This window comes from Nomascus leucogenys, chromosome 21 (genome assembly GCF_006542625.1).
Source record: "Nomascus leucogenys isolate Asia chromosome 21, Asia_NLE_v1, whole genome shotgun sequence".
NCBI classification, from domain to species: domain Eukaryota; kingdom Metazoa; phylum Chordata; class Mammalia; order Primates; family Hylobatidae; genus Nomascus; species Nomascus leucogenys.
In genome coordinates this window covers 12,879,239-12,896,288 of record NC_044401.1, presented here as the reverse complement: position 1 = coordinate 12,896,288, position 17,050 = coordinate 12,879,239, and the positions used below count along the sequence as shown (strand labels likewise).

The 17,050-nt window shown below is 41.1% G+C and overlaps 1 protein-coding gene across 2 annotated transcripts in view; it reads right to left on the bottom strand.

Annotated features, from left to right (window-relative positions):
• Window positions 1–17,050, bottom strand: part of MYH15 (myosin heavy chain 15) — a 156,275-nt gene that overhangs the window by 22,575 nt on the left and 116,650 nt on the right. For both annotated transcript variants that reach the window (XM_030801687.1, XM_030801688.1), the window contains 5 exons: window positions 14,084–14,433; window positions 11,788–11,912; window positions 8,861–8,976; window positions 2,640–2,832; window positions 2,202–2,405 (listed from right to left, as the gene is read on the bottom strand). In XM_030801687.1, the coding sequence (XP_030657547.1) occupies window positions 2,202–2,405; window positions 2,640–2,832; window positions 8,861–8,976; window positions 11,788–11,912; window positions 14,084–14,433 (988 nt within the window). The remainder of the gene's footprint in view (window positions 1–2,201; window positions 2,406–2,639; window positions 2,833–8,860; window positions 8,977–11,787; window positions 11,913–14,083; window positions 14,434–17,050) is intronic.

The window sequence follows — 17,050 nt, the reverse complement described above, 5'->3', positions numbered from 1 at the left end:
AGTTCACAAGAGCATTTGCGCTCCTATGAGAATCTAGTGCTGCTGCTGATCTGACAGGAGGCAAAGCTCTCTCTCCTGCAGCTCACCTCCTGCTGTGCAGCCCAGTTCTTAACAGGCCCCAGACCTGTACTGGTCTATGGCCCAGGGATTGGGAACCCTTGCTCTAGACAGTGGATGAGTTACTTTTTTTAAAAAGTCTGTAGTCTATTTTATAAGAATCCAACTCATTGTATTTAAACTTTCTTGAAGGAGAAAAAAAATGTTTGAGTTAGCCAGTTGGGAATTATCTATAACCTACAGACTATTTGTTCTATACCACATGGTACCCAGATGGGATTGTGTCATACACATGGACACAAAAGTCAAACTGTAGGCACAAACTAATTACAATATCTTTCAACAGGCACATTTCTGGTTTATACTTTCTTTTATCCAGTATTTTTCAGTAGGGGGACAACTGGCATTCTGGAAGGGGCAGTTCCTTGGGATTATCCTTCACCTTGAAGAAGTTTTGGTATCTCTGGACCCTACTCACTAAATGCCAGTGGTATTTCCCAGTCACTGTGGCAACCAAAATGATCCCACAGATGTTTCTAAATGCCCCAGAGTGTAGCAGTTCTGCCCCTAGGTGTTTTAATATGTCCTTCACAATAATCACCACAGTAAAACTTCCTAAAATGCAAATCTGATAACTTCACTCTTAGCTACTCAAAATTCTTCAGTGGATCTCCATGAGCTACAAGATAAAATTCAAACTCCATCACTCTCAGGCTCAGGGTCCCTGGTGACCTGGCCCCACCTATCTCAGCATGATTTCTGATCCTTCTGGCTACCCATCCAATACTCTAGCATGTGAATTTCCCTTAGAATCCTAAACTCCTTCCCCCCGCCCCCATGCCTCTGCCCTAGACTTTCCTCTCTACCTGGCTGGCTTCTTACATGTCCTTCATGACTCAGACGAAGCATACTGTGCATCTACCTAACTCTCAGATTGTCAAGGAAGGCATTCTGTAGGGGTGTGCTTGCTATATCGTTATACTCTTAGCAGTGTACTACAATTGCTTAGTTCAATCTTCATTTTTTTAGGACAGTGGAGACATTCTGTGTCTATGCCATCCATACCAGTCCAGGTTATGGTGGGGGTGCCCTATAAACACTTATCACACAACCCATTTACTATAGATGTTTGTCCTAGAAACTATGGCTTCTTCTGATTCTAGGATAAGGAGAAGGATCTAAGAATTCTTGCTTCATGTCACTTACATAACCTTCCATTAGAAGCCAGAGTCCAGACAGTGTATCATATTTGTCAGCAGCCATTCAGAATTGTTAGGGCTTTCCTGGCTCCAAGGCAGGAGCATCATTTTTATCCTGGGATGCTGGGGAAGCACATGGCTTACAGAGAGCAGGAGAACCAGGAGCAGGAGTGGTTCTGGAACATTAGGGAATGTTCATCCCTCCCTCCCCAACATCCTGGCTGTGGATGCCCTGACAATCCATTCTTCTGGCATAAGGCTTATTGTTATGGGTTGAATTTTGTCTCATACACACACAAAAAGATACATTGAAGTCCTAACCCCTAATTTATCAGAATGTGACCTTATTTGGAAATAGGGTCTTATTTTGTTTAAAAGGAAGCTGGAAAAAAGGGAGGCGGGGGGTAAATGAGTTAAAATGAGGCCATTAGGGTGGACCTTAATCAAATATGACTGGTACCCCTATAAAAAGTGGCAATTTGGACAGCAACAGACCCTCGCAGCGGGAAGATGCTGTGAAGACACAGGGAGAACACCATGTGAAGGCGGAAGGTTGGAGTGATACATCCATAAGCCAAGGAATGGCAAAGATTGCCAGTAAGCCACCAGAAACTAGGAAGGGGCAAGGAAGGATTTTCCTACAGATTTCAGAGGGAGCATGGCCCGGCTGCCACTTTGATTGCAGGCTTCCAACCTCCAGGAATGTGAGAAAATAAACTTCCATTGCTTTATGCCACCCTGTTTGTTGCAGCCTGAGGGAAATAACATACTTGGGAACAAATGAAGAGTATGACCACGGCTCTGCTGCACAGGCTGTCTCTGTGCTTCACAGGCACATCCAAGACTTAACAGGGCGACTGTGCATGGTCCAAGGCCGCCCCAAGTGTGGGAACCACTGCTTTCAACCAACTGGCCCAGCTAATAGGGAGAGTATATGGGCCCCACCTGGGTATAGAAAAGATTGATTCTTTCTGTTGCTTCGAGGAGCTCTTCTTCTGACAGCCTGCGGCCACGCTCTGTCTGCTCTTGCAGAGACCTTAGATCCTCTAGTTCAGACTGAAGAAGAGAGTTGCGCCGCTCAGCCACAGCCACCAGCTCCTTCAGATCACTGTTCAGTTGTGTGCTGTCATCCAGCTGCACTTGAAGGTCCTGGGAGAGAAAAGATGGGCCTGGAGTACAGATCCCTCTAAGTTCAACATAGACTACGCACCTACGCATGCATGATCTGACCATGTGTTTAGACATAAGCATGCTCCTTCTCTCTGGAAAGATTAGATTTGTTGTCCTCATCTTTATTGCTGAACACAATCTGTTGCTTAGTTTGCTTCCATAAGCAGAAACATTTTCCACCCCTCCCTACCCCATCTTACAGTTTTAAAATACCTTGATTTGAATCTGAAGCTGGCCCAGGGATTTTGTTGCCTCTGACACCTGCCGGTTGGCACAGCTAAGCTGGAGTTCCATCTCATTGAGGTCCTTTTCCATCTTCTTCTTCAGCCGGGTAGCCTCAATTCTGCTCTTAGCTTCAGAATCCAGACTAGACTGCAGGGAGTCAATGGTACACTGCTGTTTCCTCCTAATTTGAAATAACATTTGGAGTGGGGGGAAATGACACATCCAAATTAATCAAATTCACCTGCTATGTTTAAAACAGTACAAGAAACAGAAAAAAAATAAAATTCAAGATAAATTTTAAGTAACTAACAAAATGAGTCTAAGTGCTTTTATTTTAAAAACAGAAAGAATGAGAAGTTAGATTAGTGAGTATATGTCCATCATAATGGACTAAGTAAGGTTTCCGGACCAACTTCCCTGAAGAATCCAGGAAAATACAAGAAGCTTTTCAAGGTTCCTGTGAGGCAGCTTTAGTCTTATCTGATATCCCATAAAGGATAATCTAGGGCAAACACCTGGGTTTCCTGTGGTGGCTAAGGATGAAGGAAGGATGCTCTTTCAGACAGCCATAATATTTCAACTACTTTCAATGGTGAAAAATGTCTGAACAAGGCAGGAAAAAGCCACTCAGGTTGGAACAATTCCTGAGATGCAGCAATACTGCTATAGTAGCCTGGAGACACAACTCTCCTAGAATAAAATGGTTATCTTTCTCTAGGAATTTGAGAATACACCCAAAGATTGGTTGAGAAAACCAATTGTGTGATATTGAATTACTTTAACACTTTTAATTCCTTCCTAAGAACAAAAACTAGAACTAAAAACGTATTTGCAAAGTGACAGAAGACAATAGCTATGTGTTTAGGAAGGCCATAAAAAAATAAAAATTGGGAGAATCCATGGGAATTTTTATTTCCCAAACTGTTTATAGTTAGTTTGGAACTATGTGACTAGATTCTGGTAAATGCACCGTGGGGAGTAATGAAGTTTACCATTCCAGGGCTGGCCCATAGAAATGTTCACTTGTGAGATCCAGCACTCTCCCTTCCCCCTTTCTACCAAACTTGATGGTCACATACAGAAGGTCATGGAGTCACAAGATGGAAAGAACCTGGGTTTTTCAATGACTGGAATGTTACTGACCCACTCTTCATCCTACCTCACAATGACCTCAAACATAGGCAAAAATAAACTTCTACTTGTTTTAAGTTACCAAGATTTGGTGGTTGTCAGGAAAGTTTAACTGCTGTAATTGACACATGCCCTGTTAAGTTCAATTCATGAAACAGGGACCTGGTGCTAGATAGATAATAGAGAACAGAGGAGGCAAAAGCCTTTCTATTCTTCTTTCTCATAGAGCCTATCTGCACAAATTAGATTAGATCAGAATTAGATTCCATGTTGAATTGTCATCAAGCCAGTGTCCTAAGCTCTGTGAGGTCAATCAAGAAGGCATACAGGCCAGGCGCAGTGGCTCACACCTGTAATCCCAGCACTTTGGGAGGCCAAGGTGGGCAGATCGAGACCAGCCTGGCCAACATGGTGAAATCCCATCTCTACTAAAAATACAAATATTAGCTGGGCATGGCGGCATGCGTCTGTACTCCCAGCTACTTGGGAGGCTGAGGCAGGAGAATCACTTGAACCCAGAAGGCAGAGGTTGCAGTGAGCCAAGTTTGCACCACTGCACTCCAGCCTGGGCGACAAAGCGAGACTCTTGTCTCAAAAAAAGAAAAAAAGAAGGCATACGGCCTACAGGGGGAAGAGAAAGGTCAGAGCTTGAAATTGGTTGACAGATGGAGGTGCTACTTTTCCTGACCCCCATTCTGCCCATTGGTGAGGGAGGCCTCAGAAGCAATTATGGAAATGTATAGAAAATAACTCTGACTGGCTCCGGAGCCCAGTGTGCGCACCTGTCCTCTGCCAACCCCATCTCCCCGGTCCTCACAAGCTGAGGTTGGTATCTCATGCCTGTCCTTAGGCTCTGGGCTTTTGTCCAGCTTCCAGATCAGAATCCTATAGGGATCCCAGTAGGTAAAGCTAATGTGGACTTTTAGGGACTCCATTATGTCCCCCCCAAAATTCATATGTTCTTGCCCTAACCCCCAAGACTTCAGAATATATTTGGAGATAGGGCCTTTAAAGATGTAATTAAGATTAAATGAGGCTGTTAGGATGGGGCCCTAATCCAATGGGACTAGTTAGTGTCCTTATAAGAAGAGGAAGAGACACAGGGATGCATGTGCACAGAGGAAAGAACAGATGAGGATGCAGTGAAAATGTGACCGTCTGCAAGCCAAGGAGGGGCATCGGGAGAAATCAAACCTGCCAACACTTTGATCTTGAAGCTTTAGTCTCCAGAGCTGTAAGGAAATACATTTCCGCTGTTGAAGCCACCCATCTGTGCATTTTGTTATGACAGCCATAGTAAACCAATACAGGGATGCTCACACTCCACATCACCAAAATCTGTCAGACACTTATCTGTCCTACATTGGGAAACTCTCATTTTTGCCACAGCTGACTCTCCTTACACAGGAACACTGAAGCATCCCCAGCCTGGTGTCAAAATCGTCTGTACAGAAATACATTCTACTTAAGCAGACAAACTGCATGTTTCAAACTGCACTTTTCCCACAGTTGTTTATGGAACTACATGAATGCCTGCAGACAAGTAAAAAGTGAGATGGTTTAAGAGGCATGGGTATAATACAGTCCTGGAGAATGGCTGCTAAACAATCAACACGTTTCATACAGAGTCAAGAAATCTTTAAAATGAAAACTCCCTCAAGTACATTCTTTAAGAAAAATGATGCATTCAGGACCAAGGGCAATATAGGAAGAAGTACCTTCTTTTTCCTAAAATGTGAAATACAGTTTAAAAAACAAATGCAAAGAAAAATCAAGATGATAGAATTTGGAAGAGCTAATGATTTTAAATCATTAGCTTAGCATTTAAATCATTGACAATGCAATAGGTCATTTATTTCCCTTACGATATTGCTAATCTATGTCAGAGAAATAAGAGATTTTTTTCTTAATCCAAATACATATGAGCCAGCTTTAAAATAATTAACAAGTTATTTTGCTACTATGTCTGAGTTTGAGGTTCTAATTTTCAAAGACACTCAAAAATATTTTACTTAGAAGTGGGAAAAGATTTGAGCATATTCTGGCAGAGATTCACTCAGACAATAAAAGAAACCAAGTCAGACGGTGTATATAAATTAAGACCACGTGGCAAAGTTTGACATGACTGAGTTCAGAGGAGTGGACTTTACAGAAGGAACATTACTATATACCTGGAGCTCTAGACCAGGGTTGGGAAAACTATGGGCTGTGGGCCAAATCCCACCATGCCCATTTATTTCCTAATGTCTATGGCTTTTTCCAACCTACAACTACAGTGTTAAGTAGTTGCCACATCTCTGTGGCAAACAAAACACGTAGCTAGCGAAGCATTTAACATCTGACCCTTTAGAGAAACAGCTTGCCTAGCCTTTCAATCAGTGATCAACCCAAAACAACCAAATGCAGTATGACAGAATAAAGAATTTCAGTGCCTCATTCCCAAAAACACCTCTCTGGGTGTGTCTGGGAGAGCAGAATACAGCTCAGAAAGACCATGGCTGTGGATCAGTGTGATGACTCTCACATTTCAACATTTCCTCCAATCAGAGAGTTCCCTGAAGATACAGGATGCACCTGACCAACCTGTTGTCAGCTCAGTCTTGGGCCATGCAGTAGGGCTTGACTAACATGGCAATTATGGCAATGAGTTGGCCTTCAAGCTGGCCTTGTTTCCTCCGTCTAATAAGACAGGAAGATCAAAGCCAGCTACCAGCTCTTCTTCTCCTTCCATCAGTGACTGCATCGTCACCTCCCTACCTCTACCTATGCCAACTATAACATTATTTATTTATTATAGAAATAAATAGAATACCCTATCATCCAAAAATGTCTATGAAGCCCTGACTAGAATATGAGGCACAGTGTCTGGTGAACGTTAAGCACTCCAATATCTGTTGAACAAGTGAAACATATCACACACATACCAGCTGCTTGTACTTTTCACCCCCAACAGGCCTCCAGGCTGGGCTCATTCAGAATCAGGCCTCACCAGAGTGGAAGACATGGCTTGGCAGCAGAGAATGAGTTGAATGAGTTACCCAGTTTGCTGTACTATCAAGGTTTTGCCTTTGCCTGTGGGTCTCTTTCTCTTGCTTTCTTGGTCCCTTTAACTTACTTACCAGGTCCTGTCTTCCTGGGCACCTTCTGTTTCTGTGGAGTTAATGATGGGTTATATGAGCATAGGACCTTGAACCTGATCTTGCCCTCAGGCAATATTTTGCTTGTTCTATAACTTCCCTAGCTTATCACTGATTGCTTGGAATCTTGTGATTGGCTTTTTTTTTCTCCTGGCATTCTATTCAGTTTCCTTAAGATGCCCTTGCTAGCCCCAAAGTCAAACTATCAGATTAAACCTTGGCATTTTGATACAATCTGTGCTCAGAGCAGAAAGGGTCTGGGCTGGTACTTGTGATATTTTGTAAGATAAGCTCATCTTTTCTTTCTGGACCTACCTATTATAGTTATTATGAATCATTAACTAAAATTTATGAATAGCTCACCCCCCTGCCTCCAGTCCGCCCCTTCTTTTCTCAGCTCCTCATGGCTCATGCTTATTCTTCAGTTCTTTCTTCTTCCAGCCCTGGCTCTTTGGATCTCTGGCTTTTTTTCACACTAAGATTATTATAATTGGTGAACTGCTCTACGACATTCAGATGTAGCTGACGAGACACAGGCTCTCTGAGGATTCATTTCTCCTCAGCTGGGTTTATTTATAGGCACAGGTCTGATATTACTTGAAGTCAGTGTTATTTGTTGCTTTTTTTTTTTTATCTGCACAAGGAGACATTCATTTTTATTCCTTGTGGAAAGAAGTAGGGCAAATATCAAGGCCCAGGGTTTTTGCCCTTCATCAAAAAAATTCTTTTAGACACTGACTCAGAAACTCTTAAGTAGATCAGAATTCCACGCCACAGTCAGTCCTATAGAAGAAAATGCCAGTGAGTGAGAGCAAAGATAACTCAAAGCACATAGAAGGCCAAATTTGGCTTGACACCCTATTAAAAAATTGACCCCCTTGAGAGTTTTGTCTAAAAATGGGCTATGGGAAAGAGGTCAGTTCAATTGAACATGTTAACAGGGTTTTTTATCTTTTTCTTAAAAAAAGACTGTTTAACAAATACATTGAAAGTAATGATTTTTCTTGCTGACATATGGCATTGACTTAAGGGAACAGATTAGATAATATAATCATCGTTAATTCCATGTGTTTATAATTGTGCCTTTGATCTACAGCGTGTGAAGTGCTTTGCCAACATCAGCCTACTGATCTTCCTCACCACCTTCTGTGACATGTAGGGGCTGCTTTTATCCCCTCACTTCACTGAGAAGCTAAAAAGTGGAATGTCTAAAGTCATCAGCTTGTTATGACAAAGCTAAGAAAAAATTCTGCAACCCATGAGTCCTGTCTAATTCAGTTTCCTGACTATTAAGACTCAGCTGCTTTAACAAGGATTTAATAAGCAGCTTAGCTCTTGGCTTCTGCTCCTCTTCAAACAGATGGCTACAGGTACAGGCAGGGGGTATGTAAAAACTTCACTCTGGTCTGAAAGTACAGCACTGAATTTTTTAATTTTTTAATTTTTTTCTCCATGGCTCAGCATTTTCAGTCAATTTCTTAATGCCCAAGAACGTGGCATTATAGGGACACGCAGACAGTATGCACAGTCCTTATACATATAATCATTTATTTGGTGTTGTCTTGAGTCTCACATGACAGTAGAAGCTCCTCAAATATAAGAAAATTATAAAATCTGGCAATAATTGTATATAGATAGCTAGTACGCTCACCACTATTGATATAAAGGAATATCTGTACACAATTGTGTATAAAGCGACATCTAATTGTGTGTAAAGGAATATCTATATACAATTGTGTATAAAGGGATATCTAATTGTGTATAAAGGAATATCTATACACGATTATAGATATTGTATATAAAAGATAATAATATAGAGTTACGCTAAGTTTCTTTAGTAATGCTCCAACAGGGGCCATAAAAGCAGCCAGACATAATGAGCTCTGTTTAGTCAAGGATTCAGAATACATAATTGTTACACATCAAAATCATCTTAAATACCTAAAATTTTCTATTTCTTCATCTTTCTCTGAAAGCTTTCTTTCAAGTTCTGCTTTAGCTTCCAAGAGTTCAAGCTGGAAATGAAGAATCTTGCTTTCATTACGTTCCAGGGCTCCCTGGAACACACAAATAAAAAGCATTAAATGAAGTCCACTTTTAGACAAAATTGTATTTTTTTTCCCAAAACATATGTCACTAATGTAGCTTTCTTAGAGTTACTGGGAGAGATATAGGTTCAAGTCAGGTCCCTAGAGATTGCAACAGTGAGACAAGCAACTGCTTTCATTTGTCATTTCACTTACAGATTTGACATTCTTAGGTCTTTCAGCTGTAGCTCCAGAACTAGAATTTTAAAGCCTATTTTAAAATAGAAAATTTCATTCTTGTCTGTGACTATATTTAAACTTTTTAAAGTATTACTCTTGACTTTTTCTAACATATTCCAACTTTGGGATAAATTTTAAAAAGTATCAGAGCTAGAACAAGGAAGGTGATAACTCCTACCTGGAATCTTCTATTAAATTCTGGACATCACGAGGGGATAGAGGAAAAGTTGGACGTATTCAGAGAACAAACAACAGGGTAGTGTCCAAATATTGTCATATGAAGAACAAATAAAGGAATTTAGGATGTACCTGACATGTAACACTCAGCGTGAGCCACTAACACCATAATTGGTACCACTACCGCAAATGAATTTCTTTGACAGGCAGAAGATTCCTTGCCCCTTTGTGTATTCAAATATAGTTAAGGCAATTATTTGCAGGGATGTTATAAAGGCAATTCAATTCTAAAAGCATAGGTTTGGCTAAATCTTTAAAGCCTGTCCTGAAGCTAAAAATGTATATAAAAGAAGAAATCCAAAAACACTTGCAGAATACCAATGATATAAGGGCATAAGGGGTGATGCAATTTTGTGGTCAGTTAGCTACAGGCAGTCCTAAGGGCAGAAGTAATTTTTTTATAGCCTCTTTTAAGGAGTGCTTAGCAGATATGACCAAAAGTAAAAAAGTAAAACTGAGTTGCAATTTTAAAATAAAAATAAAAAGATGATGGGAATTTTAATAAGACCTCCATTGATGTTCTCTTGATACTACCTTCAATATAAAAGAAAATAAAATTGCTAATGCACACTCAAAAACAAATGCTTGGATAACAATTTCCTCAGAGGGAATAGTGTAGTTACTTCAAGAGGAAACTGTCACCTCCAACCCTCTAAAATGCACTGAGAAAGTGAATCTTTAGGGAAGATGACCTGGGATAATTTGAGTTTTATGGCTTTAAAAAAAATCTGATAAAGTTTCTCATAAAGGCTCACCCAGGAAAATAAATAACGCAATGTTACAAATACATGTCCAAGTTGATGAAGTATTTATGGATGTGGCTGAGGATAGAAGTGGAGAAAATGCCAATAGAATGTGTTGCCCTCTAGTGGTACTAAATGGTTTGAGCACTATGGCCTTCCTGTCATTCTCACCCTTGACCCAGGTGATGATCGACTGAATACACAAAGATGCCTCTGTGTTATACAGGACAAAAATGGCCCGTGCCAGTTGTATTTTTCACTGGCTTGTCATAGTACTTGAAATTTCTATCATAAAATTTACTTCTTTCAGTTAAGGTGGTGGCTTCAAAAAGTCCCTTGCCAGGATAGCCAGAGAACCAAAGGGAACAAGTAAACAAAACAAAGTTCACCAACTGTGTACAAAGTTCACCACACTGCCAACGGAAAGGAGTCTGTATAAAGTTAGATGGCCTCAGGAAACATTTATGTATAACAGGGCGAGAGCTGCTGCCTGACAACTCTATACAGAGGGTAATATGGACACATTTGCTTGGAAGTTTCTTCTGGAATCATAACGGTGAGGTAAATTTAACAGACAATGCTTGGCACAGAGCGGTCCTTTGGGGTCTTGTTTTCCATCGCCATACCTTCCAAGAGACCCCTGCCTAACACTGACTGCCACATCTTTCAAAAATCTTTTTTCTTTTTCTACTGGTGGGAGGGTCAGGGCTGTATTTTAATGTGTCTGAGTACTTGTTCAAAGGCTGAGTCAGGAAGATGAAGTTCAGCTCTGAGAAGAGGCTACACAGGGCTTCTTAACCACCTAAGAATCATGATAAGATGACTTCCTTGTTAGTTTACCTTCTTTGGCGAAATGTCTTCTTAGAGATCCTTTCAATTGCTAATGCACACTCAGAGATAAAGCCAGAGACTTTTCCTGAACTGTGAATCCATAACACTGAAAACCCTCCTGTCAATCTGCACAAAGATGAGCTTTCAGAAACAAATGTTTGACAACATCACTTTGAATCTTATTTCTGAAACTACCAAAAGTTTTTGGGGAAAAAAATTTGAAAAGTTTTTATGACTGACTCTTTAAAGAGGGGGCAGCTATGAGAATATTTATTCATTCAACATTTGACAAATATTTACTGAGCCTCTACTACACTCCAGGCAATGTTCTAGGCCAGTGCTTCTCAAATATTAATGTGCATATGAACCACCAAGGGATCTTGTTAAAATGCAGATCCTGATTCAACAGAGATGGGCAGAGGGCTGAGATTCTGAATTTCTAACAGCCTCCCAAGTGATGTCCATGGGCCACATGTTGAGTAGTGAGGGTCTGAGCACTGGGGATAAACTAGCGAATAAGATAGACATAGTTCCTGTTTTTACTACAATCAGGAGATTTGCATTCACTGTTGTGTATCCTGCTCTCTGAGTCTCAATTTCGTCTTTTATAAAATGGGGACAGTAGTTTGCTACGGTGATTATATTAAAATTATGCATTTGGCAGAGTGCCTAGCATATAGTAAATAAACATTTGAATATGTGTCCTTTCGTTGGTGCTGTTGTTATTGCTAGAATGCAGATCTTCTGCCTTGTCACAGTGAAAACTTTCTTTTCTCCCTGGTGATAATACCTCTGTTTCTTCCAGTGTCACCTGGACTTCAGTCTTCTCTTGTTCAATTAGTTTCTTGACCTTTTCCATTTCAGTTAAGTTCTTGGTCCCTTCTCTAATCTGGTTTGTCAGATTAGAAATCTCTTCTGGAGATAGAGGTAAGAAAAACAAAGTTAGTGAATGGGCTCAGTCTCAAACCAATGATACCAGGCACAACAGATTCTTCCAGCCCAGTGGAACAGTAGCCTCATGCCACCCTTGGTAACTTGATGACCTAGCCTATATGGGACCTAGAAATTTTAAAAGGGTATTCATTTTTTCATATAGTCTTTTGCCATCTGAAAATTGTCTACAACAAATGGTGAGGATGGTGCTTCAGAGTATTGTACACTGGACAACCTTTGCAACTTTACATGGCAGTCCTGTTCATTAGAGTCTTTCCAGGTTCCACCTGGAGGAACACAGACCTGGAGTCCCTACCCTTCCAGTGTAAGTGCTTAGCTATCAAGACTAGGGGCTGCCATTGTTTCAGCCACCACTCAACACTGAGACAGGAACTTAAAGTGAAAGCTGGATCAATATCTGCCAGCATCCAAGGCATGGCCCCAGATAGGCCAGAGAATCAGAAGGGGCCCAAGGAAGATAGTGGCTTTAGCTCAAGCACTTGAGTGTTTTTTCCTAGCCTCTCATGAACATAAGCCTTTGACAAACAGAATAGGACATCCAGAAGTCACAAAACCTCTTCCACCTGATATTGTTATGGTCAGTTCTGCCTTTAGTACCTAAGAGGTGTGGTATAGGGCCAAGTAGCTCAGAGAATTACCCAGTTCAGAGATGGTGGAAGGAGCTCAATAGGTTGCCTGCTCCTCTGGTTCTGAGATCCTGGGCTGTGATGTGATATGATGAGAATTTTTAGAAGTTACAAAGACAAATATGTTAGATGGAAATTTTCATTGCATAATAAATTCTTCTCTGAGAAGTGCTCTCCTAAAGATGGGTTATCAAGAAGAAAATCAGGGAAGAGGTTCTCAACTCTGACTGCACCTTAGAATCACCTGGAGAGCTTTGGCAAAAGCTCACTCAATATTCAAACCCCACCCCAGTCCAAAGGTGGTGCCCAGATCAGCAGCACTGGCCTCACCTGGAAAACTGTCAGAAATAAAAATCCTTCAGACCTACTGAGTCAGAAACTCTGGGGGTGGGCCCCAGCCATCTGTGCTCTAACAAGCCCTCCAGCTGGTTTGGATGTAGCTAAAGTTTTCTAACCACTGTTTTAGCACCCGTCACGTCTCCATCTAGTGCCTTGATCATAGACTATGTAGGTCAACAGAAAGTAAGCTTCATTTACGCTTCCAACAGTAATGAACTTGCTTCCAGGGCATCTCAGGGTTTTCATGCACATTGCTGTTGGTGCTGGGATAAGTTGGCAGCCTCTTTGAAAGGCTGTTTGGCAGTAAATCAAAATTTAAAAATTCATTTCATTACCCCAGCAATTTCTTTTCCAGGGACCCATTCTACTGAAATATTTTTACATGTGCATAAATACATGTATAGGGATATATAATGTAGGATTATTCATATTTGTGAATAATTGGATCTAAAATGAATAAAGTCTAGTTAAATGATAGCCATCTTTATTACAAAACACTATGTAGCTATTAAAAAGCTTATGGTAGGTCTCCATGTACAGGCATGCAAAGAGCCACAAGGTACGTGGGAAGGTTGCACAGCTCAGTAGTTAAGTGCGTATATGCTGGAGCCGTGCTGTCTGGGCTCAAATCCCAGATCTACGATTTATCAAATGTGAATTTGAACAAGTTACTCAACTTATGACCTATATAACCTTCATTTTACAGATGAGAAAACTAACACTAGACTATTCTGAAAATTTAACAATAAATAGTTAAACAGTGCCTGGTACATAGTATGGGCTATAGGAATATTCATTAAATCAGGAAATATATTCATATACCAAAAAAAGGTGTAGAACAATATGCAATTTGGGTAAAAACTACACACTTGAGTATAGCACACATGGAAAATCTTGGTAAGGTTGTGGATATCAAGAAATTCTCAGCACTGGCTTCCTTTACAGAGGGGAACTGAAGTTAAAGGTAGGAAACTAGTCTTACTTTTAGAATTAATTTGATACAAATAGCATCTAAAGTAAAAAAAAAAAAAAGTCAAACAGAAGTATAAAAATTGAAAAGTTAAAACATGATGGGAATGTGAAAATGCTGAAGACAGCCTTGCCTGTAGCCAGGGCTCTCCCTGAGCTACCCGCTCCGGCTTTGGCTCTGAGCCCAGCTCGGTGTACCTTGGAGGTTCTTGTTCTCCCTCCTGAGTGTCTCCTGGCCCACGATGCTCTCCTCATAGTTGTTCTTGAGCTTGAGGAGCTCTGTACTGAGAGCCTGAATTTCCTTCTGAGAGGCATCCAGCAACGCCTGAGACTCCTCGTGCTTCTGCTTCCAGTCAGCAAGGGCCTTGCCAGACTGCAGCTGCTTCTGGTCCAGCCTGGATGCTGCAGAGCGGACCTTCCCGAGGTCAGACAGGGCTTCCCCGAGCTCCAGCTGCAGCCAGTGCCTGGCTCTCTCCAAGGAAGCATTTCTGGCATTGGCCACCCCCATGGCTTCGGCTGCCTCCTGCAATCTAATTGCCAGTTCCTTCCTGAGAAAGGAGGACACCCAAAGAGTGAGTGAGGCAATAACTCTCAGAGAGCTCATCAAGTCTGCCCTGGATTAAAGATAGAGCTTGGGTGCAAAGTAAGATGGCGCCTCTGCAGTGGACTTACTGGTATAAAGCAACAGCAGCTCCTATCTGAAAGTGACCTCACTGTCTATGACCACCATCCTCTGCCTCCTGTGTGCATGGGGTCTTTATTTTCCCCCTTTGCCAACCTGCACTTGGAACTCAGAATCTCTTTGAATTCCTACAAATATTTGCTTATCCTAAAGCTCTAATAAGCAATACTGACTTGATTATTTCCTAAGAAGGGGGGAAAAAGGAAGATTGTACCAAACACCCTACCAACAGTAAGCACCTTACAAATCTGTAGCCATATGTAGTCACTAAAGAGCTCCTTGGCTGTGTTGCTTCTAAAGAACACTCTCTTGCTTTTTCCTGCTTATTTTCTCTCATCATGTGGCTCCTAAACATGACACAATTCTTTCTTCTCTCTGAGTTTGTTCTCCACCTCAGCTCCTCTCTCCAGATTTATATTCCCAAACCCATCTCATTATGCTCACTTAACAGGTCCTACTGTTCTTATGGGGTTCTTTAGCCCCCATCTGCTCTTCCTTGGGCATCTCTGAGATGGAGTAGTTTATTACAGTGCTTCTTTCTCCACCACCCCCATAATATGCTACTATTAGGAATTCTAATGGATGCAATGTGTTCTGTTGCTTACATCTCCTACAGGGTTGCTGGCAGTCCCATTCTTACTCATTCATTATACTTCTTAGATGAAAAGTACTGTATGTACCAAAGCTTTTTCTCATCTACTGCTATTAAACAGAAAAAAGGTTCTCCAGAATTAATAGGACTGCATAACTAGCCCAACAGAGCAATGTGGTAATAAAGCCCCCTTTTGGTGGAATCCTGCAAAAACCCCTATGTGCTCAGGATCCAGGAAGCATCCAGGCTCTAACAACACTCTGCCCTCGGCTTCCTAACCATACTCACTTTACTTCTCTGCTTCATGTTTCTTAAATGTTAAGAGGAGATTCTGATGCTTTACCTGACTTAAGGCAGTAGGAGTCAAGTGAAATAATTACATATATTTTAACTACTTTAGAAATGCTTGTTGATCAAAGAAAATAGGAGTTTCACTTTGGGTAACCGATCATACTGGACTGCCTGGGACTGAGGGGTTCCACCAGGTGATATGGTTTGGCTGTGTCTCCACCAAAATCTCATCTTGTAGTTCCCATAATCCCCACATGTCGTGGGAGGGACTGGTGGGAGGTAATTTGATCATCGAGGCGGTAACCCTCATGCTGTTCTCATGACAGCGAGTAAGTTCTCATGAGATCTGATGGTTTTATAAGGGGCTTTCCCCTTTTTTACTCACTCACTTCTCTTCCTGCCACCATGTGAAGAAGGACGTATTTGCTTCCCCTTCTACCAGGATTGTAAGTTTCCTGAGGTCGCCCCAGCCATGGTGAACTGTAAGTCAATTAAATCTCTTTCCATTATAAATTACCCAGTCTTGGGTATGTCTTTACTAGCAGTGTGAGAACGGACTAATGCACCAGGACATGAGACTTTCAAAGCTAAAACAGGAAACATCCAGGGCAAACTGGACAAACTGGCTACCCTTGTTTTACCAATAACTTTGTTCTACGTTTAATATCAACTACTATTTTGCTCCTTAGCTTGCCAACCATAAGTACCTACTTAGTTATCTCGAATATGTAAAGGGATATTGGAAATTAAGAAACTAAATCCTTATCCTTGGGGAACTTAGAATTCAGAAGCAGTACAATGGGTCTTAGATGAGCTTGAGTCTGCTAAACTAACTCATCATTTGAACCCCAGCCTGGAAATCAAAGCAGGCAAATCTTTAACTTTAATAATAAAAAAAGAAACCAGGACCCTAGATTGTTTTGTAGCTGCCTACCTCCCTGAGGTGATTTAGAGGAAAAGCATAATACAGACAAAGTTTTATTTATTCAATATCCCACCAATTTGAAAGTAAAAATGTGTCTTCAGAGAGTACCATGTATGCCCTTTATTTTCTTTAGTTATTACATACTACAGAACTAGTTCCAACAAACCCATGTGGTCATATTCTTTTGCTCTTTCCTACCCAATCCCAAAAGAATGATAGGCAATTTCACCTGAATTCCTCAGTCATTAGAAGGGGGGAAAAATCTTACTTCAGAAGTAAATACCATATTTGGATATAAGAGGGCATCTCAGTTCAAAGCCAAAACTTTCTGTGGTCCAGAGTTTTGATAAAACACCTACTGTAGGTATTTTTAGTATCTGTCATTCTAAAGCTCTTTTTAAGTTACTGTGGGTACAGAGATGGATCACTTGGTACCCCTTCTGGGACAAAACACAGCGGCTGTTCAGCAATTGCACAGCAATGCCTCTCAAAGATTTAGGTGAAGAACTGAAAAACATTATTTCTGGTTGAAGCTAAAGAGAAATGTATTGATCTTCCCTGGATTTTTGCCAAGCTACCAAGCCAGGGACACATTCTTTTGAGTAAACCTTTAATGATTATAAGCTGGGGTTTGACAATTTCTCTTAAAGATACAGTTTCCTGGCCTCTAAGCAA